Source organism: Strix uralensis, chromosome 2 (genome assembly GCF_047716275.1).
Source record: "Strix uralensis isolate ZFMK-TIS-50842 chromosome 2, bStrUra1, whole genome shotgun sequence".
In the NCBI taxonomy this organism is placed as follows: Eukaryota; Metazoa; Chordata; class Aves; order Strigiformes; family Strigidae; genus Strix; species Strix uralensis.
In genome coordinates, this window is record NC_133973.1 from 32,837,856 (window position 1) to 32,862,303 (window position 24,448).

The window sequence follows — 24,448 nt, forward strand, 5'->3', positions numbered from 1 at the left end:
GTTTATCTAGCTTCAGGCCTGGGAGGACAAGAGGGCAAAGCAAGAGGGAGGTGGAAATCATTAAATTGGTCACACCAAGTAGAAAGCATGTAGCAAAGAAAAGAAAGAGTATTTCCTCCAAGTCAGAAAGATGGGGGAAGTCGTGGGAATAGCAGTTCTTGGCATTTTGCAAACAAAAGGGGTCTTAGTCCATAGAGACAACAAACTAAATAAACAGGGGGCTTTGCCCTTCAATTTAAGATTGCTCTGTGGAAAGCAGGGAGAAAGCCACATAAAGACCACTGGCTGAAGAAGGGAATTAAACAGGCTGTAGCGACTGTGCCGCACTGTGCGCCTTGATGAGGAGGCGGTAAGTAGTAGCACAGCTTCCACCAGGATCTGGGATTCCTGCCGCTGCTGAAGATGACGGAGGAGTGGCACCATTTCTTACACTGGCAGTGCTACCGTATCAGTTGTAAATACCCAGGGTTTCTGAAAGGAGGTTCAGCAGACAGTAATAGAGGGAAAGAGGAGAGAAAGGTGGAAGGCCTGACATCGGAGAGATATGCCACGGAATGAGAAACCAGAGATGGACTAAATGGTGCTGTTGTTACTGAGAAGAATGCAGCAAGGCCCAGCAAGCAGGCCACGTGCCAGGACAGCTACAACAGCCCAAATAGCATTCGAGTGTAATGAAATGGAATTACCACAGCACCCTCAAATACAGAGAACAATTTAATTGATAAACCAATTGGGTAAAATATTAGTGAAAGTATCAGCAATCCACTTAAATTTGTGTTTTTTCCTCACATGAATACTGGGTTTCATGCAAAGCAAGCCAGTGGGGAATAAAACTGTAATGCAAGCTCCATCAAGCTAATGTACTTGGTGCTGCAGCTTTTGCATACTCACATGATACTCATACCTCTATATGTCCGCTACAGACACATTTGTTAAAAAAATTCTTGCTAGATTTGGAAGATATACAGAAAAAACCCTTTTGTTTTAGAAAAAAATGTCTACCTTGAGCTAGCAAAAATCAGGCAAAAAGTTTTGGGCCAGGTTCCAAGTGTCTTTGTCCCCTTCTTGAAGGTACTTGGTACTGGCCTCTGCTAGCAAGAGACCACTGGATGGGATAAGCCTTGCTCAACTCTCTGGCTCATGACTGGACACATTCAGAGAGCTTGCAATAACGATGCACTTACCAAACTTCCCACCAACAGCCCTGTTACAGACACTATTAAAATGGCTTGGTGAATCACTTTCTCCTGCTTGACGGCAGTGATTCATGGGCACTTTAGGCACATGGGACTGATTTAGTAGGAAAACTCTTACTTCCCTAATATAAACAGTCCCTTATGTATGTGGTTAATACTTCTTTCTAAATTAACCATTAGATTAAAAGTACTCATTAGTAAAAGGTGACTGAGTGGGTTTTTTTCTTGGAAGGGGCTCCCTCCAAGAGAATACATCTCCTCCATTCCCCATCCTGTTTAGCAACAGAGCAATAAGGCATTCACATTCAGCAACAGCCTGAAATTGCACACAACCTGTCTGGTTGCTAGTTAGGCAAGCACCACAGAATACATTGAAAAAAAATGGGTAAGCAGCCTGGTGGTTTGCATGCTTTTATGTGCCTGGTGTCTCTTTGAAGCTCCTATGTAGAAAAAGATTGGCCTGATAAGGATTTTCCTTTCTTTTCAGTACTGACTCTACCATCATTTGATGGTCAAGGCGGCCTGTTAAGGTATAACTTGCTCCAAATCAAAATGAAGTCCTTTCTCCAGAGTAACTTGAACACCTGGTAATGAATGCATTAGAAGATTGATCTGTCTTGAAATGAGACAAAACATTCCAAGAAGCAAAGCAAAATCATAAATTGCAATTGAAACCTGGAGAGTGGGAGAAATGGTTTTAAAGCTGCAATGGAGAAACACAAAAGCAACTCCACAGCTCATTCTGTCTGGGAGGAATACAGTTTTGAAGACTGTAACAAACGTGCTGAATTGAGTCCACATAACTCACTGTAAAGTCAGAGGGATTATAATAATGACACGAAGGAGATGTGCTACCGCAGCAATGAACAAAGCCCCTCAACCAGATGCTCAGAGCTGATATGAAAGGAGATTTTGAAGATATCTACAGGCCTGTGAATAACAGGATAGTATTATATGAGAACTGGTCAGGATGCACCAGATTTACAGCAAGCTTTGGAGAACTAAATTGACTGCCACAAACCAACACAGGCCAACTGCAGTTTTCTGTTGGATTGGTTGGATCCTGTTTATACCTCCTAGGAGGGCTCCCAAATCGAGTGAGGTACAGTTACAAGCCAACAGCAATTTGTATGTGGATATCAGGCCGAGATGCTGGGTTTGTTACCTTGGGGAATTCAAAGAGATTGGATACTGATAGGTACAAGCAGCTTTGGTTCCTACTTCTGTGCACTCACCACACCTGTGCAACAGTTCTTCAGATGTCTGAAAAAATCAAAATTAAAAAAAAAAAAAAAACAAAACAAACCCTTATATGTGTTATTAAAGCTGCTCAGAGTGGCTTAATAAGCGAGCAGGTTTCGGCCATGGCTCTCTGAAACTGAATTTACTCCCAACAAAAAAGGTACTAGCCCAGACCTCTAGATATTTCTCCTAGCAGTAAGCTTCACTCTCATTATGAAAGGATGAATCACAGTCACAGGTTTCTGGGCAATAATCCCTGGGAAAGTCTTAAGGCATGGATTTCAATGGATTTTGGTTTCAGGATTCCTTTGTGAACTTGTCTTGGTAAATGCTGTACAGTGTAATTTGGCACCCTGTAAAGACACACAACGTACTGGGTCCAGGCACCCAGAAGATACCTGAATATGGGAAGAATATTTGTATCCACTTTGTTACTGCGGGACAGGCAGGTAACAAACACCAAGGTATCAAGCACCCATCAACCCCATTTCCTTTGCAGGCAACTCTGATATATATGGCTGTTACCTCAGTATTACACTGGGCTCCTTCACTCCATGTTAAGCTATCACGACTCCTGTAGCAGTCAGGAAAGTACAACCCTGGAGGACTTGTCAGCTGTGAGATAGAAAATGTCGAAAATGAAACTGTCACCCATAAAGCTGCAGGGAAATACATGGGGCAGCTTTCCCCTTCTCTACAAGGTACTGTGCAGAGCTTTTCAGTGACTCAGGATAGTTGTGGCATCCGTTTGGGATGTGTTCACGTTCAGAAAATAAGTTCTGCATCCCTAAGAGCTAAAGAAAAGGGAAAGGGGAGGATGTTTTGATTTTGCTTTTTAATAACATGAGAGAAATCCAAGTCTGCGAGAGAACGCACAAAGGACAACAGGGCCCTTAGCAGGAAACAGCATGAAGCACTACCACGGGGCCTGAACACACTGGCTCTTCCCTGGCTTGAGCACTGACTTTTAAGGGGTGCTAAAGTATATAATACCGTGAACAAGAATCAATCCGTAATCCAGTAAAGACTCTTGCAGTATGGTCCCTGCACAGAGCTGCTGACACCTGTGCAGATCTGGGGTGGATGCCCACTTTCCATCCTCAGCAGTGGGAGGAAGTCTCAGTTCTTAAGCACTGCAGTGTGTAATTCCTTTGTTCCCAAATGATATGCTGAGGACCCCCCAAAACTTACCTCGCTTTCATCCCAATGGACCACCCAGCTGAAGAAAGTTTCTAGAGGGATTGAGCTAACCATAAACTAATGCAAGCAACATAGCTGTGCTCGAGTTAAACAAATGGCAACATGCCTAACCAAAATCCTCAAAGTAAAATACAGGGTTAGGTTACTTTTGTTCGCCTGGTGCCAAGAAGAGGCAATTCTTCCTGAGAAATGTAATAGAGGGGGTAGAAGTGGGGAAGGGGGAAAGCTGCTAGAACAGCAGCTTGAAATCAAAACATATTATCTGGGAGGTGTTCACCTAACTTAAGGGAGCAGGGAAATGTCTGCCATCTGGGATGATGACTAGTCACAGGATCACATGCTGAAGCTCTCAGAAAAGAAACATTTCAATGGAGCACTTCACTGGAAAGGATCTCGACTGCAAATTGCATCCATCTAAGTAAGCACAGCCCAGCAAACAAGCAGCTGGGGCAACCTGTCTGTGATTTTTAAGTGGAAAGTACTTGAAACTAAAAACATGCAGTGTATATAGCTTTACAGAGAATACAATTACTGCCAATGGTACAAGCACTTCAGATGTATAAATGACAAAGTCCTCCTGTTTAAAAAAACATGCCTGAATGGAGCTAGATCAGATATCAGGACTGCTGATTTGCTTTCTATTGGCATCAGACCAAGAGTGGAGGAAGAAAAACAAATTAAGATCTTCGAAAGAGTATCAAAATATTTTCCAGCAAAGACCAAAACACTCATATTCACATGCTTCTTTCCCGGACAATATTGGGGCGGAGTTGTGTGCTTTGAAGGGAGTGACTGCAATTTGCTTTAAAATATCCTGAACAGGCAATACCTGACCCAATCTCATCCATCTGGGAAGGGCAGCCTGGTGACAGAGCAGGGACAACTTCTGAGTTTGGGTCCGAAGCCCTCTATTCAAGCTTTCCTCCAAGCTCACTCTGAATCCCTTCCAGTTAGTGAGGTCATAAACAGCTCATTTGGTCTAGCCATTAAGTGGGTCGAGTCATTCAGACCCCCTTGTGAGCTGCCACACCAGCAGCCAGCATGACCCAAGATGTGGATTCACTAGCAGTTTACGCTGGTGCAAGCTTGGGTTGGGCTGCCACTAAAACAAGTTGGTTACCCCTTCCCCCTCAAGCCCATTTCTACCCATTCCTTTAAGTTGGTGCCCTGTGGCTAGTAGCTGAAAACAGAGATGTTTGAGTTTAATAGGGTTGTTTGCCTGGAGGCTCAGCAAAATGACCTGCTCAGCAGTGCTCTACGGTGGGATTCAACCCCTTGAGTCACCTGAGACAAACCATCTGACTCGAGGATCTCCAGCTTTTGGAGATTCAGTGTGTGGCTCAGGGAATATCTGAGACCTTGGGAACGACCTCCATCTGAAAGGCACTATGGGACTGTGTGAACAGGGCCTCGAATCAGCACACAACTGAATACCAGTAACATCTTACTTTTCAGCACTTGCTAAACTATATGCCATTAATTATAATTTAATGATACACAACTTTGTCTTTACTGCTTTTCTCAGTTCCATCTGAAGTCAAACGACTAAGATTAAAGGTCTGGGTCAATCTGGTTAAGAATCATACTTGCGTTGAAAGTAGCTATGTTTTCCAGACTACAGACTGAGATGTACAGAATTACTTTAATAGCTTCATCTGCTGAAGATACTCTGCCTGGAAACACAATGACCGAGGAGGACTATAAGAGCAGGCTGTAAGGTCACAAGTGTTATGCAGGGAATGAACAGGATGCAGTGGAAGCCAGAAGAAGAAAATTATTTCAGAAAAGAGAATTCATGGGGGATAGGTCAACCCAATGAGTCTTGGATACATTCCTTGCTCAGGAGGACTCAAATCACTAATTTTCTGGGATCAGGAAGAATGCCCTAAAGGAGTTTACCCCATACTCTCCCAATTCCTTTCTTTCCTTCTTTTCCTGAGCACTTGGTATTTGGGAAAAAGGTACTGGGCTGGATGGTGCTTTCATGTGACTGACCCAGTGTGATCCTTTTACATTTTGAGGTTATATCCTCTATGCTACAAAACCATTTGTGAAAAAGTTTTACACAACTTAAAAACAAATATCAGCTCTCTGGAGTTTAGCCATCCTACAGAACATAATGAAACACTATAACCTGTTACAAAATTCCCTGAGATCGTAAAAAAATAATATCGACTGGAAAGATTTTCTAATTTTAGACTGGTTTCTCTGTACGTCCTGATCTAATTCCCACAACACCTCTGGTTTCACCTCCTGTATATTCTGCAAAATTTATTTATATAGGATTTTTTTTAAAAGGCTTGTGATCCCAAATTCCTTCAGGCTACCTACAGAGGCCTAAAAATAGTAACAAACTTGAAAATCGGACAAAAGGGGATTTAACGCGCCAAGGACATAGTCTGGGGCTGGCGCTGAAGGAGGTGCAGTTTCCAAGTCACCTGGGCAGGAAGTTTGTTCACTCTCTCCCCGCTCAGCCTCACAGCAAACACTGGACTGCACATGGTAAAAACCTCTGCTTTCCCTGCAGAGTTGAGGGACATCTTGCTGCTCCTTCTCAAAAGTTATGTAAAAAATGTGGACTGCACCACTGGAATTGAGCTTTCTGGAGGAAATCACAAATTGGACTATAAAGCTACCCTTCTTGTATGTGAGTGGCTGACCATGCAGAAATACTTAGGCCACCGTGTCTCCTTGGATTTTAATGCACACAGGAGTCACACCATGTTCTAAATACTGCTTGTAAAACACCACTGCTCCTCTAGAAAAGACAGTCCACCCACAGCTTCACACCTATCAGGAGTTACTCCTAATGTTTTGCCCCACCAAGCAAATACCACCCACGAATAGATATGCTGCCTGGCAAGCAGATTTTTCTGCATGACCAGAACATCTTCTGTACATGCAGGATGTCTTCACTCTTTGTAGTAGAGTTTGAAATGTCAAAAGAGGTTCATGCCCTATGCAAGGCTGTATCCCCCCTATTTGATGATCTAAAGAAAAGAGCAGTCATAAATTATCCACAGAAGGGGAACACGGAATAAGAAGGTGGCAAGATGGGCTTGGAAGTAGCACAAAACCATATCTCAAGGTTTCCAGTCCCTAATTCTGCTCCTGAAACTTCAACTGGGGCTCCTAACAGCAGGGGAGCATGTGGTTACACTTGTTTCTGAACATCCACCAGGAGGAGGAGGAGGAGGAGGGAGTCTCCTGCAGGCACATGTTTAGTTGCAAGCAGGACATAACAGGGCCATTTCACAAAATCTGGAACCCAACAAGCAGGTTGTAGGATCCTGGGGATCTCACAACCCACAGTCAGAACAAGCTGTATCCAACCAGAGCTTGTCTCCCTTCAAGCAAAAATGGGTGAAAATGTCAGCCAATTAAGCTTTTTCCACCTACATCACATCAGCTCCAAAAGCCAAACAGGATCCCAGCAGAGCTCTCCGGGAAGTCTCGCTTCAGCAGATCTGAACCCTTAATGTTAAAATGTTACAAAAACCAGAACTGCTGCGTGGGTGCCCCAAACCCAGCCTGTGAATATTAATCGCTTGTGCATATTGAATATAATTGTTTCTCCAGTATTAAAAAGCTCTCCTGAATTACAGGAAAGCAACTCCCACAGTTCAATTTAAGGTTTAAATTTGGAAGGGAGAGATTTTCTTTTCTTTTTTTTTTTGTCTTTAATGTAAATCACATACTTGTAAAGAACCCATGGATAAGGCATTATAAAAAAACATGTACAGTTGAGATTCTGGCACCTCCTTTCTGTGATACGTTCAGTGATGCATTTTTCCAGTAGCAGTGGTCAGCACACCACAAAAATTACAGCTACTGGCAACTTCTAATAAATTTAGCCCATATAGAAAATACGATGATGTATATGCATGTAGTTGAATATGCACATAACAGTGGCTGGATTCAGGGATCAAACACAAGGGCACAAGCCCATTGTGTGGTCTCAGACTTACCCTGCGCTCAGTGTCTTCTGCTTTCAGGGACCTCTTCAGGAACTAGACTAGTCAAAAGATACCTACAAGTGACCATCAGGACCTTCCAGCACTTCTAGCACCAGGGCAGGTGAGACTAAAAAACTGTGCAAACATCCCAGCTGCGACTTTCCAAAGGCTGAAAAAAACCCACTGGCAAATACAAACCCAAATTCTTGTGAGGATGGGCAACAGTGATCTGGGCAGAAACCTCACTCCTGGCTATGAGGCTCAATTAGGTGACTTTGAACAAGGGAGATACCTCTGCACTGTTAAATAACACAGGGACAATGACAGGTCACTGGCCTGGAGGCCAAAAGGGAAAACTGTGTCCAACATCATATTACACTTGGCCCTGGGTTACCTCTGTGTGGTGCTCCTGTGGCCTTAAGACATAATTATTATTTTGTGGGACTGGGATGGGGGAAGGCAGTTCAAAAGGCTGGAAAAAACATGAAAGTTTTGCCTCAGTCCACTAAATTGTTTTTATAGCATGAAATGTTTTATAGCATGAGGACACATATGGCAGGCTCTGGGGCAATGTTCAAGGTGGTCATCAAGAGTGTGAAGCCATTCAGAAAGTGTTGAAAGACTGGGAAGGGCAGAGGGAAACAAAATTGCCCAAACTGTGCCCAAGTACTGGCTGGCACAGACCAATGAAGTGCCAAGGAGCACATTAACAGCAAGGCAGTAAGGTCATCAGCTCCACATCTCAGCTTCCACACTCCCAGGTAGGGTAACCATTATGTTGACCTCACACCAGGGGTATCGAGTAAAGATGAGGAAAGTGCTGAGATATTGTCGGACTGGGGACCTGGTACAGGGACAGCTTGGTAGCTTCCCTCCTCTCACCCCATCCAAAGTCACCTAATCAGGTTCACCAAGGAACTAGTCCTTTTATTTCGTGTGCAAATTTGGACTTCCTTTTCACTCTCTCTCAAACACATAATGATAGTAATTTCCCTAAGCTTGCTGAAGGTAGGCTTGGGCTAACATGACTTCATTGCTGACAAGTATCTTATACTTACTGTATGCTGCTAGGATTAAAGACTTGGAGGGAATTTTGACCTTTCCAAAGCTTTAATTTTGTTGAATTTACACATGGTAATAATCACTGCTGAGTCTCCTTATAGCCACTGTCTCCAAGCTTAGGAGATACATCTAGTGAAACCAGCCCCACAGAGTGATTTCCCTGGGTATGGCTGAGGCCTCGCAAAATGCTACGCAAATTTGTGACTTTCACTAAGTGCCTCACAGGAATCTTCTTAAAGCCAAGATAGGCACCAAGAAGAAAAACAAATGCTTCACTGTACACCAGTGACACCGTCCTCTTTTTCTTAAATACACTTGAAAGAGGGCTGGAGGCAGCAGTTGCACCTAACAATCTCCATGAAAGCTGTTACGTTCAAGGCTGCCAAGTAACATCCTTTTTTTTGCTTGTTGTTGTTCTCTTGCTTTTTATCCTGTGCTGCCTTGATGGAGCACCAAAGGGTTTTTGCGCTCGCACTGTAAAAATACCTCCAAAAATAAAGAGCTGATTTTGGAGTACAAAGCTGCTGTTGTGGGACGCTGCAGCATCTGTTTTAGCATGTCATTTTTATATTTAGAAGCAGTGTATCTCCACAGATCAAGCACAGCCGGTAAGTCACTCAGCAACCCCTTCCCATCAGCTCTCACAAGTCAGTGACAGCCGACTGGGGGGGACATGCTCTTCTCACCCTCCAACAGCCTTCTGCACCCCTACACCGCCACTGTGGCACGCTGCATCCTGCCTGACTCACGCTGCCCAGGCTGGTCTCTCTAATGCTGGTGTCCTGCCAGCAGCTCAGCCTGGCAGCAGGACACGAGCCTGATGGCCTCCGACCTTGATGCAACGTGATGCTTTTTTCGTTTTCTGGGTCACGCGGCGCAATGTGTGTATGCTGCATGGCATATGTAGGAGAAACACCATGCAATAAAATCAGGGGAGCCGCTGAAGCATGCAATCTGGTACACAGCTCTGACCTGTGCCATCAGACTATTGTGTCCCCCAGCCATGTTTCTGAGCTGGTGCCCACAGCTAGAAAACAGTGCAGGTAAAAAATGCCACAGCCAGCATCTTCTGTTAGGCAGCTGGACCACTGCTCTGAGACGGTCCAGCAAGCCAGATGAATGAACTTAAAATGAGTGCAATATGTCTGCAATGTGTATGCCACACACAGCTTGTACAGGTGGGCAGGATTTGTAGCTCCTTTTTCCCCCTCTCTAGGAGTAGTCTCACACTTAACTGTAGGCAGAATTGCTACTTGCAGCGCAAGGCGATGCTGTGTAACTCGATCAGGCAGAACACAGCCAAGAAAAGCAGAGCAAAACACAATATAGACCCAACAGCAGCCTACAAAGCAAAGGTCACAGGACTGGTGTTTGGAGCATGGGACGGGCACCATATAGAAAAGCTCATCTTGGCTCTGTGCTGTCTATTAAAAGGATGAAGGGTATGAAGTCCTCTGTGGCTAGGAGAAGCAGAATCTTCACCATACATCTACATCCCCCATCATTTTTCAGTTTACAGCAGGTGAGCACTGCAGCTTGCAGGACTGGCAGTCTCCTGTGAGGGGTCAGCACTGTTTCTAGGTGACGTTTTGCACAGACGTGAATGTCAGCTAATTAGAAGAGTGACATTTCAGCCCAGCGAGTGTTTACGACGGAGGGGAGGGGAAACACTCGCAGGTTTCTTCTTTGCTTCCAGCTATGAGAGCTGAGGAGTGCTTGCACATGTGCAGGCAGGGGACGGTGACGGGGCAGGGAGGGCAGAGGGGAGACACAATCAGTGTGTGTGAGCTCCCCGAGTGGAGTGATCGGTTTTGGCAGCTACCCTGGAAAAAAAGACACCGTCAACACTGCAAAACACACAGGAAAATCTTTAGCTGGCAAATGCAGGTTTATCTTTTCCAGAGGCAGTGAAGAGTGGAAAAGGCCCAGAGTTGCAGATAAGGAAGAGAGCAGTGACGGGATCAAGTCAGCTCCAGAGACTGATTAGTTCAGCTCTTTCCTGGATATAGCCCCCTCTCTGGAAAGGGGGTGTTGAAGGAAAACAGTGCCTGGAAGAACCTGGAGTATCTTCATCTACAGACACAGCTTACTGAATGCCACATGCTTCCATCTTACATGGAATAAAAAAGCCTTACCTGAGTAGTTTTTGCCCTTCTGCCTTGCATGCTGTTACTATGGCTAATTTGTGGGTTGGTGGCCCCTTCGGAAAGGCAGTGGGATTTCCTGCAGGGCAGCGTGTTGTAATTACTGTAGGAAGGCGCATCCTCAGCAGTAACAGATGACATCTTATGGCTCCCGATATCCGGGATGTCGGACACTAAATTCCGGCAGTACCCTCCAAAGGCGTTTCGCGGGCCTCCATTGATGGTAGCGCTTGGGGTTTTGGGGGAATACAGGTCGCTCATAGAGTTGGCGCGCTGGCAGGCAACCAGCGGCTGGGGGCTGCCACTGGCCTCTGTCCCCCGGGCGGCCTCAGCATCCTTCTCCTCGGCCAAGCCCAGGATTTCCTCATTGCTTGTTAAATGCTCCTGGCTGAGGTCAGAAAGCGAAAACTCCAGGCTGTCCTCGCGCCAGATGTCGGCTGATTTGGAGCGCTTCTTCTTGAAGCTGGCCGTCTCCATGAAGTTTGTCCCGTTGGTTGCGTATCGATGTGACCTCCCGTTGCCCTCCGCCAGGAAAGGTGGCTCATCCCCGTAGAGCCTGCTTTCCTCTGAGTCGGGCATGCTCTGGACGGAGGCAGCGGTGAGGACAGTGCTGCTGTCCACGCTGGGGGTGACAGAGGAGTCGGTGTGGTAGGACACGGGACGCAGGCCCATGTCCACACGGTCCACCCAGATGGGGCTTCCAAAGTCCTCTAGGTTGGCCTCCTGGGCGAAGGGCTCCAGGCCGTTCTCTGCCAGGGACTGGGGGATGCTGGGGGTGCTGCTGGAGCGGGTGCTCACTTCTGAGTTACGGTGGATAATTTTTCCAGAGGAAGCATGTCGTGTCCGGCGAGAGGCTTTATTGGAGAGGCGAAGCGAGCGGGAAGTGTGCTTACGGCCCAGGCTGGCATGCTTGTCTCCGTAGAAGGCATGCTCCACGCTCTGGCTCTCCGCGTTTCCCATGGCGTCACAGTCTGCAAGGGGAGAGCACAGGGACCGTTAAAGGCGGCAACCAAACACACAGGCAAGAAGACACACGGACGCCCCAGTACACCCAAAAGAGCTTTTTTTTCTTAATGAACCTGTCCCGAAACCTACACCACAGCTTCCACTGGGTGTCTCAGGACATGCTTTAACAGCAGCAACTAATCCCACAGAATTAATTAAGGGAGCCAGCAACCATACCAGCAAACGTACAAATACAACTCAGTTAAATCAGTACGTAGGAAAAATCCAGATAGCTATGCTGGGGTAAATGAAGAATGTAGAAGGGGGAAGGATTGAACCTTGAAACTTGGTGTGAACTGGAGCTAGTTTACCACCAAAGCGCACTGGCAATCTCAGCTCTGCACAGATTTACTTGACTCTTAGCATTAACTTCACAATTCCAGCCAACACTACAAAAAATCAACAGCTATTGTTTGTCTGCATGTAACAAGATGCCAAAAAGTGGACAGATGCCTTTATCTGAGATTTCACTGGGGTTTTTTTAGCTAGGAACTGTGAATTGAAGCACCAAATAGCAAAGTACAAATTCAACTGTTTGGCAGCAAGCTAATGGTAGGTTTGTTTTCTGGAACAAAAAAACAGTGCAACATTAAGCAGGTACAGAGAGCCCCACAGAAGAAAGCCATATTATGAAAAATAAATTAGCACGAGTGACTCAGACTATACAAAAATAACCTTTCCTTCCTACTCCCTCTGAAGCAGATAGCTAGATCTAAGCACTTTAATCTAGCAAAGGGAAAACTGAGCTGGGACACAGGGACTGGGTTTCTGTCCCCATCTCAGTACCTAGCCTTCTGCATTATTCAGTCGCGCACATCCCACCGTGAAACAGGTTTCCCATCCAGAAGATGGGAGTGACGATCTGGACTCAGGCTTGGAAAACACTGTGAGGTCTGTGACCTCACTCAACAAATGTCAGAAATATTTTATCAGTAGTATTTGCTCTTTCTGGCCAGAGAGCAAGAAGAAGAACAAGAAAAGTAAATGTTAAAGTACATAGCCATTCAAAATTAAATAGAAGATCCTGAATTACACACCAGACAATTATATCTAGATAAATAGTCCGTAATCTTGAACACAAATTCCAAGACAAAACTTCATCATTTTGAGATATTTCTATTAGTCTTGGTTGAAAAAAAAAAAGCTGACCTGACAGTAAAATAATCTGGAGTTTTTAATTTGTTAGGGCAGTTTCCTTTAACAAGACGCACCAATGGGTATTGAGCCAGATGCTGGCAGAATAGATGTGATCATATATTTTCCCTCGCTGTCTAAATACACACTATCACTGCTGCACAGAACTGAACTAGCCCTACATAAATTACATAGAAAGCGAGGAATCGTTTGTGCTAAACACAGGCACAGCACTTCTGGTGTAGGCTGCCCTGGGCACATACGTTAGAAATGAACTTCTGCAGTGATACTTCTGACCACAGAGAGAGGACTGCGTTTCTCTGCCCTTCTACCCAGCTAAGGGGGCTGTGTCTGAGGCTAAAAATCTGTTCAGTGCTGGAGCAGCAAGCACCTTCATAAATATCTGAACATTCCTGTATCTAAAATAAATATAATTGCATGTGAAGCAACCTATACCAGGAAATACCCTACGTCTACTGAAATTAATGGCTGTACTCCCATTGACTGTCATGAGACTTGGTTATCATGCATCGTTTAGAAAAATAAATGCGCTGAAGAGAGAGCAGGTTTTAATCTAAAAAAATGACAGCATTATAAATCCCTAGACAGAGTTTATTATTCCTTAAAAGCTACAGTCCTTTGACATGGACCAGACCGAAAAACAAATGTCAGCTAGATTTTGCTTCTAAAACATTTTAAAGCACAAAAACTGTATTTTGTCTTCCACACTGATGTCTAAAACCAGACCTCAACACTCCCCATCTTGCAAAAGACACCCTCTCAGGGTAATGCTTTTAGCTGCTTTGATTCTGAGATTCTTGCTAACCACACTTTCGTTCGACAGGATTTCCACTGGCTGCAAAGCCCATCAGAGCATGCAGCCATTTATCCCCAGTCTCCAGCCATGCACCCATTGCTTCAGTACCTATCTAAGGAGAAAGAGCAGTTTTAAAAGTCCTCTTGAAACTCTGAATGATTAAAGAGTGGCTCTTTACCTTCAGAAACAGAGCTGCCGAAGGGCAGGAGCATCCCCTGCACACCACACGGCAAGGCACTCTTGCTGATGAAAACGTCGGCAGCACAGCTACGGAAAGCAGCCCTGTGCCACCACCTCGATGTCGTCTCCATGCACATCAGGCAAAATTTCACCCAAATTTCAGCCCAAAATTTCAGCCAAAAAGTAAGAGAACCACAAATGACTTGGCGAGGAAAGGAGCAGCAGCTCAGTGTGCATCCTGTAAGGAAGTAATGCCGCTAGAAATGCTCTCATGGAAGGAGGAAAGTCTTTCCTCCGCAGACGGCAGGAATGTTTACCGAGTGATTTCACACAATGAGAAGTATCTGCTAGATACTGGCAATAAGTGTCAGACTTCAAAGAGCTGTCCCTTTCTAATTCTGTGGACTGGCGCTTCAGGTGAGGATGCGTTTGCAAATCTCACAGATGGCTATCCATCCCGTGATTAGCCCACTCCTTGAACCCAGGAAGAGTCCTTACCCTAATGCCACTGATCTCACCGGTGTTACGCTGCGGGTTTGCACAAACGCTGCGCAGTGGGTGCACAAGGGCTGCAGGCAGACATGGTGCAGCTGATCCAGCTGCAGCAATACAAGACAGTGCCATCCCCGCGGTTTGTCACCATTCTCTGGCAGAGGCCATCCATCTCCCCTGGGAGATGCAGGACTCAATGGGCCTGAGCCCCCCTCAGGTGAGGACAGTCAACCCCGCTGGGTCAAGCTGAGGGTAACCGTTTGTGGGGTGCCTGAGACCAATGGCTCCCCCTGGAAGGAACCCCCATCCTACCTTCTCACCCCCATTTTTGCCTCCCCTCTGCATTCCTGGCTGAGCATTTCCTGCAGTTACCCTGAACCAATTCAGGTGCTCATGCAGCCAAGGCGACTAAAGCAGCAGAAAATAAATCCAGAAAAAAAACCCAAAGAAGACTTTATTAGTTTATTTTTGCTGAGATAGTGAGTTGAACTGGCACGTGCCACAGGCAGTGCAAGGGTGCCTGTCTGGGGACACAGCGGGGCAAGGACAGGGCAGCACGACTGCAGGGTGATGCAGGAGCCAGGGAAGAGGGGACAGTGAGTGGCATGTCTCCTATTTTTTGGCAGCAGTGAGCTGTTAGGTCAGCTCAGGCAGATGTGGAAAGGCAGCCCTGAAACACTTGAATTCACACTGAAGCAGATGCTGGCATCCTCAGCTAGCAGGAGCGGGTGCTGGGCAGGGGAGGGGAGCCCCAACCTCCTCCTCCCAGGGGCAGTGGCAGACACCCTGGGGCAGAAATGTCTTAAACTGCTCCAGCTACAACTGCCAGATGCTGCCTGTCTATGGCTTAACTGAATTTAGCACACTCAGTGAAAAAAATCTGTATCAAATTAAGAAAATGAGTAATGTTAATGGGAGTTGCACGCAAATGCTGGTAGGACAAAGGCTCCCCTTGTTAGTTCACCCGCCAAATCCAAAGGTGACCATTAAAGACCTATCCAGGTACCACCAGGATACAACATAAATCAAGTGTGACACGTCTTGATGCTTTAAACAGGTCTGTCGCGCTCAACCAAGGATTGCGACGTGTCAGAAATCTGTTCTGAATTACTCTCCGAAGGTAGCAGAGATTAGCGCACACAGACCATGCACTGCAAGCAGAATTAGTTGGAAATTTTTCAGCAGAAAATGTTGATTCATCAAAACCCAAACTTTTCGTGGGAACAGACTGCTTTTGATGAAAGGCTCCTCCGCTCCAAGAGGGAGAGATTTGAAAACTGAAGCAGGGAGACAGGCACGTCTCCTGGAAGAGGCATCAGCTCAGTGACTCAGTTGCTTGCCGAAGACGCGGAAGATCGAGATTTGTATCTGCAGCCCAAGTCAGGCAAACGAGGGGTGGCAACTTGTTTCTCCACATCCTCAAGAGCTGGCCTGACCATCGGGCCACCCGCTGGTCTGGGAAAAGGCTCTCTCTACCAGAAGATCTGCTCCTTTCTGGTTCAGAGCAGGGAAAAATGTAAGAATTGTGGAAGTCTTCAAGGGGCCAGGAAAGTCACCTTTTAGACAGCTTGCACATCAAGAGACAGTAGAGGGGTGTGAGCTGTTTGAGTTTTTTTAAAACCAAAACTTAAGATTGATACCAACATTAGGATACCAGCAGGGAGAACACAAATTCTGCAGGAAAGCTTTGGAAAAAACAGTGTTCCCCACATCAGCCACCCCAGACAAGCAGACTGACCTCTAGCTGAACTGCTAAGTTCCTGCTGGATGAGTCTTATATTAAATGGTTACATATAAGGACGATCATATTCTAGATGACCACTGATGCTGGCCCCCTCAAAGAATATAATTTTCTTTGAGAACAGTCATTTTCCTTTCTCTTCCCTTAACCCTGACATTAAATATTTCCTAAAATAATTACAAAACCAAAACACTCATTTCAATTAAACCTAAGCTACTAACTCTCAAAACTTACAAAGAGTTGGGCTGTTAGATTCCAGAAGAAAATCTGAAATATATTAACTTTCCAACCAAATTTGAAGCACCTCGCAAGACAACAGATTGCAAATTTAAAATTAGATTCTAGTGGGAGGCCCTGATGACAAATCTGTATTTTTCTCCTGGAGCAGAGCTTGAAGGCTGTGAGAACCAGAACAATGATTAAATCCACAGCAAGCAATGAGTCTACAGAAATAAACTTTTGCTAAAATCTGCCAGCCAACAACAAAGATTTCTACTGAACTTACAAGAACCACATAGAAAAATGTACAAGACTAATAACCAAGTGCGAACATACACATTTTATTGTAATTAAAATGTGCTTTTTCAAAAGGGCAAGAGAGAGGCTGAAATTCCACAGTAAGCCTTTGAGTTTCTCTGTAACTCCAGCAGCATATTTAATTGTTTTCAAATCAGAACCTTTTAACCAGCCATTTCTTTTTTGTAAGATGCTCTCGCATATGTTAAAGCATGGGATGGACTCCAAAAAGGCCCTGCAGGCAATTCAAGTAAGAGGAGAGGGAGGAAGGGATGTCATCAGTAGCTGCTTGATAGCCATTCAAATGCCTTTGTATTGCTAAATGGGTGTAACCATAAACCACATGCAGCTTACCCATTCCCCGCCCCGCCCCCCCCCCCCCCCCCCCCCCCCCCCCCGCAAACCATTATACAGCACAGCAAACTCCTAAAGAAAAATATATGGACACACATGTACCTTCTGAGGCAGTACTGGTATCCAGCGCAACCTTCCCCAAGAAAGCTGTGGCATTTAGAGGTATAGAATTGCAAATGATACCAAAATGAACAGTTACTGGGACTGCAGAAGCTGTCAGCACCTGCCACTCAGCGACTCCATTACTCTCACGTCAGAGTCTATGACTATATGCCAAAAACCTGGGAAGAAAGAGGGAAGAAAAAAAAAAAATCAGACAAAGGGTTAGCAGGAACGGCTATACAGGAGGATGTCTTCTGCCAGGTCCTGTTATCATCAGTTATGTAAGAAACACTGTGCAATACAGCATGCGAATGCTGTGCTTAAATTCAAATGATGAAATCTGATGATGGCAGAATAAATGAAAAACCCAGTCAAGCACCATCAGCCCAAACTACAGAATGTGGAGAGTTCCTCTTGCCACTACTTTGTACAATAAAAATCCCCATAGACACGTCCCTGCTGAGGATTGATTGTCTCAGGCAGGGCTAGAAAACTTAAGGTCTGAAAACATGCCTGCATTCGAAGACAGCCATCAAGAAAGGCACCTTCCAATAAACCAGGGTTTAACTTCTGGCAGCAAGCGGGGACCGAATTGGACAGAGAACAGGCCTGAAACTGGAAGACCTCTAAGGAGATCTCTCTGCGCAGACTGTCTAATTTACAAAAAGGGCGGTTATCCAAGCAGGGATTTCATTAACATTTTTCAAGGGCGAATCAGACATGTAGGGCATTTACATGCATTTTTGTGCACAGTGAAAGGATCGTCGGGTTAATTGCATTCACTAAGGCATGAATACAAGAGATCAGTCTGTGCTTATTTAGACCTAAGACAAGTCATAAGAATAGTCCTCAAGTTACATACATGCGTGCACTCATGTGGGTACCGAATCCCAGCCCTTTCTTGGCCTGATACCACTGGCAAGCTCCCTTGCAAGTACACCAGCTCAAGCTCCAGTCCTGTGAGATACCAAGAATCACAAACTCACCAGAGGGCTGGGTGCGCTGCCTGAGCTAGCTCTCAAGTCATCCAACTCCTCCTTCTCCTATCCAAACACCAGCAACATCAATTCAACACTGCACACAGACTTTTGAGAGCTATAAACTTTTCCAAAAGTCTCAAGGAACAAAATCCTTGAAGAGATTACTGATGCCCTTCATGTTATTAGAGCTACTTGGTGGGGAAATTGTGATCCTCACTCTTGGCTGGATTCTCAAAAGAGATGAGAGTCACCGGCTCCTTTCTAAATTAAAAACATTCTCATTTTCTTTCTCCTCCTTCATGTTCCCCTCTCTGCTCCCCACCTCCCCCTCTTCCCCCAAGCTGTTGGTTGAGATCTGAAAAGCAGTTCATGAATTGCTCAGAAGCTGGCAGAAATTAATAAAATGAAGCTCATTTATATTGAAATGGACTCATTACCATGCCAGCTGCCAATAATTTGCAAGACGGGAATCTTGCTGAACAAACAAGGTCCTACAGGCAAGAGGCTTCCCACCTGCATCCACCACACGACGAGCAACCCTGCAAAGTGCATTCCTCACCTCCAAAGAAAAAGGAATTGCAACCATCTTTTTTTCAGATCTGCCTGCTGCTGCCCCAGAAAACTTGTCCAAAAGAGTTAAAAAATAGATGCAGCCAAGCATTTTATCAATTTTTCCATCCTGAAGAGGCTTTTGAGGAGCTTGTAACTCAGAAAAATCTGCTCTGGGCTGAAGCAAATTCTGGTCACTTCTGTGAGAAACCAACTACAATGCCACCCGCTCTACACAGTACCTGTGCTCCTCCAACAAAGATCATTCTCTCTTGCACTCATTTGCTAAAAAGGTGGGAAGATACGAATTGGATGTTTACAACCAGATACTACATTATCCAAATCCTCACTACACTCCAGTACATTTAAAGGGCTGGCAACATCCTTTGCCATGAACAGATGAGTACCGTGCATGCACAGCTCCTCTGGAAGAGAAGGATTTATCATTACCCATGAATTCTTTCCTGAAAAGCTTTGTTCCTATTCCTATTTCACAACCTGGAGAGACTTTCCCAAATGAAACCAAGTCATACTTTTCAAGAAGAACATCAATTTTTCGTACTTCTCTTTGTCTGCCGTTAACATACACTGGGATGGTCCTCACCCCCATACTTTCCAGTTCATCCCGACAGTCCAGGCTCTGCTGCAGCAGAAATTCTGGAGGTCTGCTGTGCTGAAGCAGCCTCAGACAAGGACTTCCCTCCAACAAAGTCTTGGCAAAAGGGGATGCCCATGCTCCTCCATCAGGAGGACAGAGAGAAGCAAACATGAGCTCAGCCCTGTCGCTTGCTTCCCAGCACAGAGTCCTTCCCTGCACTGGACACACTTGCTCCTGCAGACACTTGCTCTGTCCATGCAGCCTGACTGCACATTCAGACCACCAGTAATTCACCAGTAACTGTTCTCACGGTAGACAGAGAGTTGTAAACATTCACACATGGAACAGTTCATCTCATTAAAAAAGAAACATTAAATAAAGAATTTCAAACTCCTGTGCTCAAGACAAAATACTCAGTCTTAGAGCTGACTCCTGCAAACATGCAGGCACACACACACATATACACATACATCTGTGATGCACGTATGCATGCATGTATGCCAATGTCTACATACGTCAATGCAACTCCTCTTGTTCTTTGAAGGTTTGGAAGTAGCACAGCTGTATTTATGTCATAGCCACAAAACAGCGCCTTGAAAAATCAGGCCAAGGAGTTCCCACAGGGCTCATCACACAGCAACTTCAGTCAATCCAAACTGAGGAAGCTTGCAGCAAACCACCATGAATGGTAAATGAATGCATAGTAAGGAAGAAGAATATATTAAAGGAGCACCTTGTTATTCATCACATCTGCTACCTGTGATTCTAGGTACAGCAAAGGGAGGTTTGACTTTCACATGCTGGGAGCAGTTTGCAATGCCAAGAGATCAAGAAAAAAAACAGCACACCTGTTTTCTTTTTGCTTGCGGACACTTGACATTAACATTAATGCATGAAAAATATGGAAGCCGTAGCTTTCTAAAAGCCTCCTTTTCCAAGCAGAACCCTTCCTTTCCATCAAGAAAAAATTAGTGTGTATATATATCCCTCTTGTCCAGTGAACATAAAATGTTGGCTAGAAGGACAACAGCTCTCCTTCAATTCTATTTTTACTTTTTGATTTTATGATACATCATTTTTGTCAGATTTCCAATGTAACTGCAGATGTGAGATCAGTTGGTCATTAAGCAAATCTTCAACCTGCTTTGAGAAGCCCTCAGTAGTGCTACCATAAACCATCAGGATGTATATACATAGACAGAAAGCAGTAGTCATTTCATACAAGAACTATTCAATATTTATCAGTGGCTCTGGGCTGTACTCCCCACCCACGATTCCAGTTCCACGCCATTGTAACTCCAGTGTTCGATCCCGTCTCCTGAAATGGAGAATCAGGCCCTTTATTTGTAACTGGAGGCAACATTTTGTTAGCCTTTATTACCTCTAGTTAATATGAATTGCTGCCAAAATCAATCTGCCAAATCACCTACCCTGAGAAGGAGGTAAATGCTCTAGGATCCCAATGCCCTGACAACTCTGGCTCTCCCTATCCCATACCCCTGGGCTGCCCTCCACGAAATGAAACGCTGCAACCCAGAGGAGATGGATGGATGGATGGATGGATGGATGGATGGATGGATGGATGGATGGGAAGAGGCTACTCTATGCCAGAGCTTTGTCAAAGAGGACCATGACAGGGCTGGGTGCACGCATGGGTTCAGACATGTAATCTGGAAATGCTCCAAGCTTCCCTGTTCTCGATGTAGTCACTAAAACTACATACAACACTGAGCTCTGAGACCGACTGCAGAAGCTGGCTGACTTTTAAACCAGTGAAAATAAATGACAATCATACTTCTTTTTGTGTTTTCTTTCTATGACATACAAAATGTCATAGAAACCTCTTGTTTGTGTGAAAAACTAATTTTAAACCAACCACAGCTTATACTACCTGTCAAAGAGAACAGCTGCTCCTGAAACTGGAGTCTGTTGACAATGACCATTCAGACAAGGTTGGGGAGACCATCCGCACATCTGCAAGAATTGGCCAGCAGAGCTGGAAGTGCAAAACCTCTTTGCAACCGTTTCACTAAAACTCAACCTTCGTGTCTGTCATGGTTAGGAGAACAATGCTGGGTGATTGCTCCAGATGAAGAGGAGGGGAAAGAAAAATAAATCCACGTTCTCTTTGTGGACTACTCATAAAGCAAAGATGTGGGAAGCCTTGTTCCTCCAGCTGTAGCACCACACATATGAGAATTTCTAAGGGACGGAAGAAAAGGCAAAAAGAGAGAGGGAGGGAGGAAGGTCCGTTAGGAGACTTACAACCTCCGTGTAGCTGACAGTCAACCACTCCCAAACCAGAGCTAAAGAAAACAAAACCAGAAGCATGGCACTGACAAAGCACCGTGGGGCCTTGGTTAATTGAAGAGAAGAGCAGGTAGCCCAAGGGAAAGCCCCCTCTTCAGGGTTTCTATATTTACACAGGGATGTGAATAATTGACACAGTTGCAGGTTGGTTTGTTTTTTAATCATTTTTACAAGTATCTGAACATGTTTTAAGTCTTTCTCTTTCCCTTTCCTTTTATTTTTAATGGTGGGAAAATCCCCCTTTCTTCCCTAGGGGAAATCTGCAAGGTTTTACACGTTTACAGAAAAGGGCAAAGCAGGGGAAGGATTCTAATTTCAGATCATCAGACATAAGCAAATCTACGGGAAGCCACAAGGGCAACTCCCTGGAGCCTGTGGGGCAGACAACAGCAGCTTGTGCGCTGCATCCTGGGAAGCGGAGGGGTTTTATAACCCACTCCGGAGAGCTGCAGCCAGCGCTAAGTCACGAGGGAGCTGCAGGGAAGAAGGAGCCCACTTGGCCTCCATGGAGGACAAGAATCAGAAAGGTAGCTACAAGGACTGCGTGTGCATTTATGTCTTACTTAAAAAAATAAAAGAATGCCCAAAATGCAGCTGAAATAAAAATAAGGTGCAGTTTGTTTATTTACCTTTAGGTTATACATTATTGTTATTACACTTTGCTTGAAAAGGACTTTCTGCTCATGCCAAATGAGCAGAGAGCTGCTGATACACAGTGAGGACAGGACGTGCCAAATGCATTAAAACCAAACTTTATTTAGAAGTAACAAGAAAATGTTCAGACCAGGAGACAGAGCCCGGAACGGATCCATCAGAGCACTCACTGTGCAGCCGGGGGTGGGTAGCTGGAGGAGGGAGAAGTGGTATGGAACACGGCAGACCATGCACGCACAGAAGAACCACCCAGTGCCACGGTCTCTGGCAATGAAAATTGAAACCCTTGGCTTGAGTGACTGGGGACCCACTGAGTCAGGATGTGAAGGATTAAAATGTTGTGGAAAAACATTAAGGCCGATAATTGGGGGAGGGGGAATTGGAGAGGAAGCATTTAGTGTATATCCTCATTTAAGCACAGAGGTAAGTAATCTGATTTTCAAGCAATGCCAAAGACCTCACACAGATCATTAAGACGGTGCCTGAGATATGCCGACAAGTATCTAATTTTAGATACCCAGACTTAAGTAGCACGGACGTATTCCAGAGATCTACAGAAAAACAGGCAGCAAATTAAACTCAGGCGCACATACTATCACAGTAGCTTTCACATTTTGGTCACACTTTCTCTGACAGAGAATTGAGATACCTCACTGAGGTACAAAAGCGTTATAAGGTATGCTATATAATTAGTAGAAAGGACATAAGAGTAACAACTTCCACGAGGAGGCCACAAGGGAAGCATAATAAGGAAAACTATTGAAGCAGAGGATGTCCTTCTAAGTTTATAGCATGCCTTGCAGAAGTTTTGATATCAGTATCTCTCTCTGTGAGCTCCTACTTTTAAATCAGTACCTCGCAAGATTCAGCCTTCGCTGAAATTGTTTGCCAGGGCTGGTGTACCGGGCTAGGATGGAGAGGCCAGCAGCTGCAGCACTGCAGAGCAGGGCTCAATTCCTGCCTGGCAGCCTGCCTCCTGTGCATCCTGGGCACGCCAGGGAGACTCCCCACAGCTCCTTTTCCTCTCTGCAAAGCCTGAATATAATGCTCTCATCCCCTGCAGAAAGACCCAAGATGGCCATATCCCCAATTTAAAAAGGCATTGTCTGACTCCAAGGAGGAAAGCCATGTTTAACCAGCAGAAAGCACATATTAAATGTTCCACGCTTCCTGAAAATAAGAGAGCTTATTGTCTGATGTGTCGGCAATGCCACAGGTTGCTCTGGCAGGACAGGGCCAGGTGGAGATGCTTGAGACAGCAGTTCACCCAGGCCAAGAAACAGGACTACCAGTAGGACTATCAGCCTCAGCCTGCACTGAGTGCTCCCGCCGGGGCTGCTGGAGAGGACGGGAGAAACAAAAAGGAGCCCCAGGTGAAGAGGCAGCCCTGCTTCACAAAACCCAATGCTGGGAATTATAACTACTGTTTATTCAGAGCCTGGGAGGAGACACAAGTGAGCATATGACCAAATGGCTGCTGTTTTCACCTAGCGTGATGATATCAACCGCAACAGAGCAGGTTTCTCAGCCTGGCATTACCGTAGTATAAGCCCTCGCCACTTCTCCAGCACACAGAAAGAAAACATTCATGCAAAACTCGGCTGGTCTGTACCAGCTTGGCACTGTCAAAGTTAAATTAAGCATTCAGATTTTATCTTGCACGTCCTGACAGAACCTGATCACTCAAACGCCGTCGCAGAGATCTATCCGCACCACAGTTAAGTTTATCTGGGTTTACCGGTTTTAGTCACAACTCGTACATCACATCTCCTGACACAGCTCCTGCTGATAGCTCTTCCCCACGGGAGGAACACATTACACCAAAGGCCACACACTGGGTGTTGCTTCTTTAATTAAGAGGGGGCAAACCCTATGAAGGGTGGTAATCCCAGGGGAAGACACCCTCGGGGCTCAGGGGTGAGCCCCCACCCCCGGGAAGAGGTGGGCAGGAAGCACAAAGCCCTGCCACAGAGCAGGGAAAAGGACTGATCAGCAGATGTTTTTGAGAGGAAAAGCCAAAGCTACCAGAAGGTGGGCTAAGGTAGCTTCACGATGGAAAGCTGAAACCCGTCAGCTCTAAGTGTGGCCTCAAAGTAAAGTGAATGCTTTGCCTTCTTTTTCAGTAAGGGCATGGGGGAGCAAGGCATGTGAATCACCATGTCTGAGGTATCTGAGGAGCAAAATTCAAAGAGTTTAAAATGTGCCAGTCAGCAGGA

The 24,448-nt window shown here is 45.4% G+C and overlaps 1 protein-coding gene across 7 annotated transcripts in view; it reads right to left on the reverse strand.

The window, feature by feature from the left end:
• Positions 1–24,448, reverse strand: part of TIAM1 (TIAM Rac1 associated GEF 1) — a 189,374-nt gene that overhangs the window by 71,859 nt on the left and 93,067 nt on the right. For all 7 annotated transcript variants that reach the window (XR_012627473.1, XM_074858166.1, XM_074858168.1 and 4 more), the window contains 2 exons: positions 17,142–17,320; positions 10,792–11,771 (listed from right to left, as the gene is read on the reverse strand). Coding sequence is in view for 6 of the 7 variants with exons in the window: in XM_074858166.1 (XP_074714267.1) it covers positions 10,792–11,760 (969 nt within the window). In the remaining variant the exon portion in view is untranslated. The remainder of the gene's footprint in view (positions 1–10,791; positions 11,772–17,141; positions 17,321–24,448) is intronic.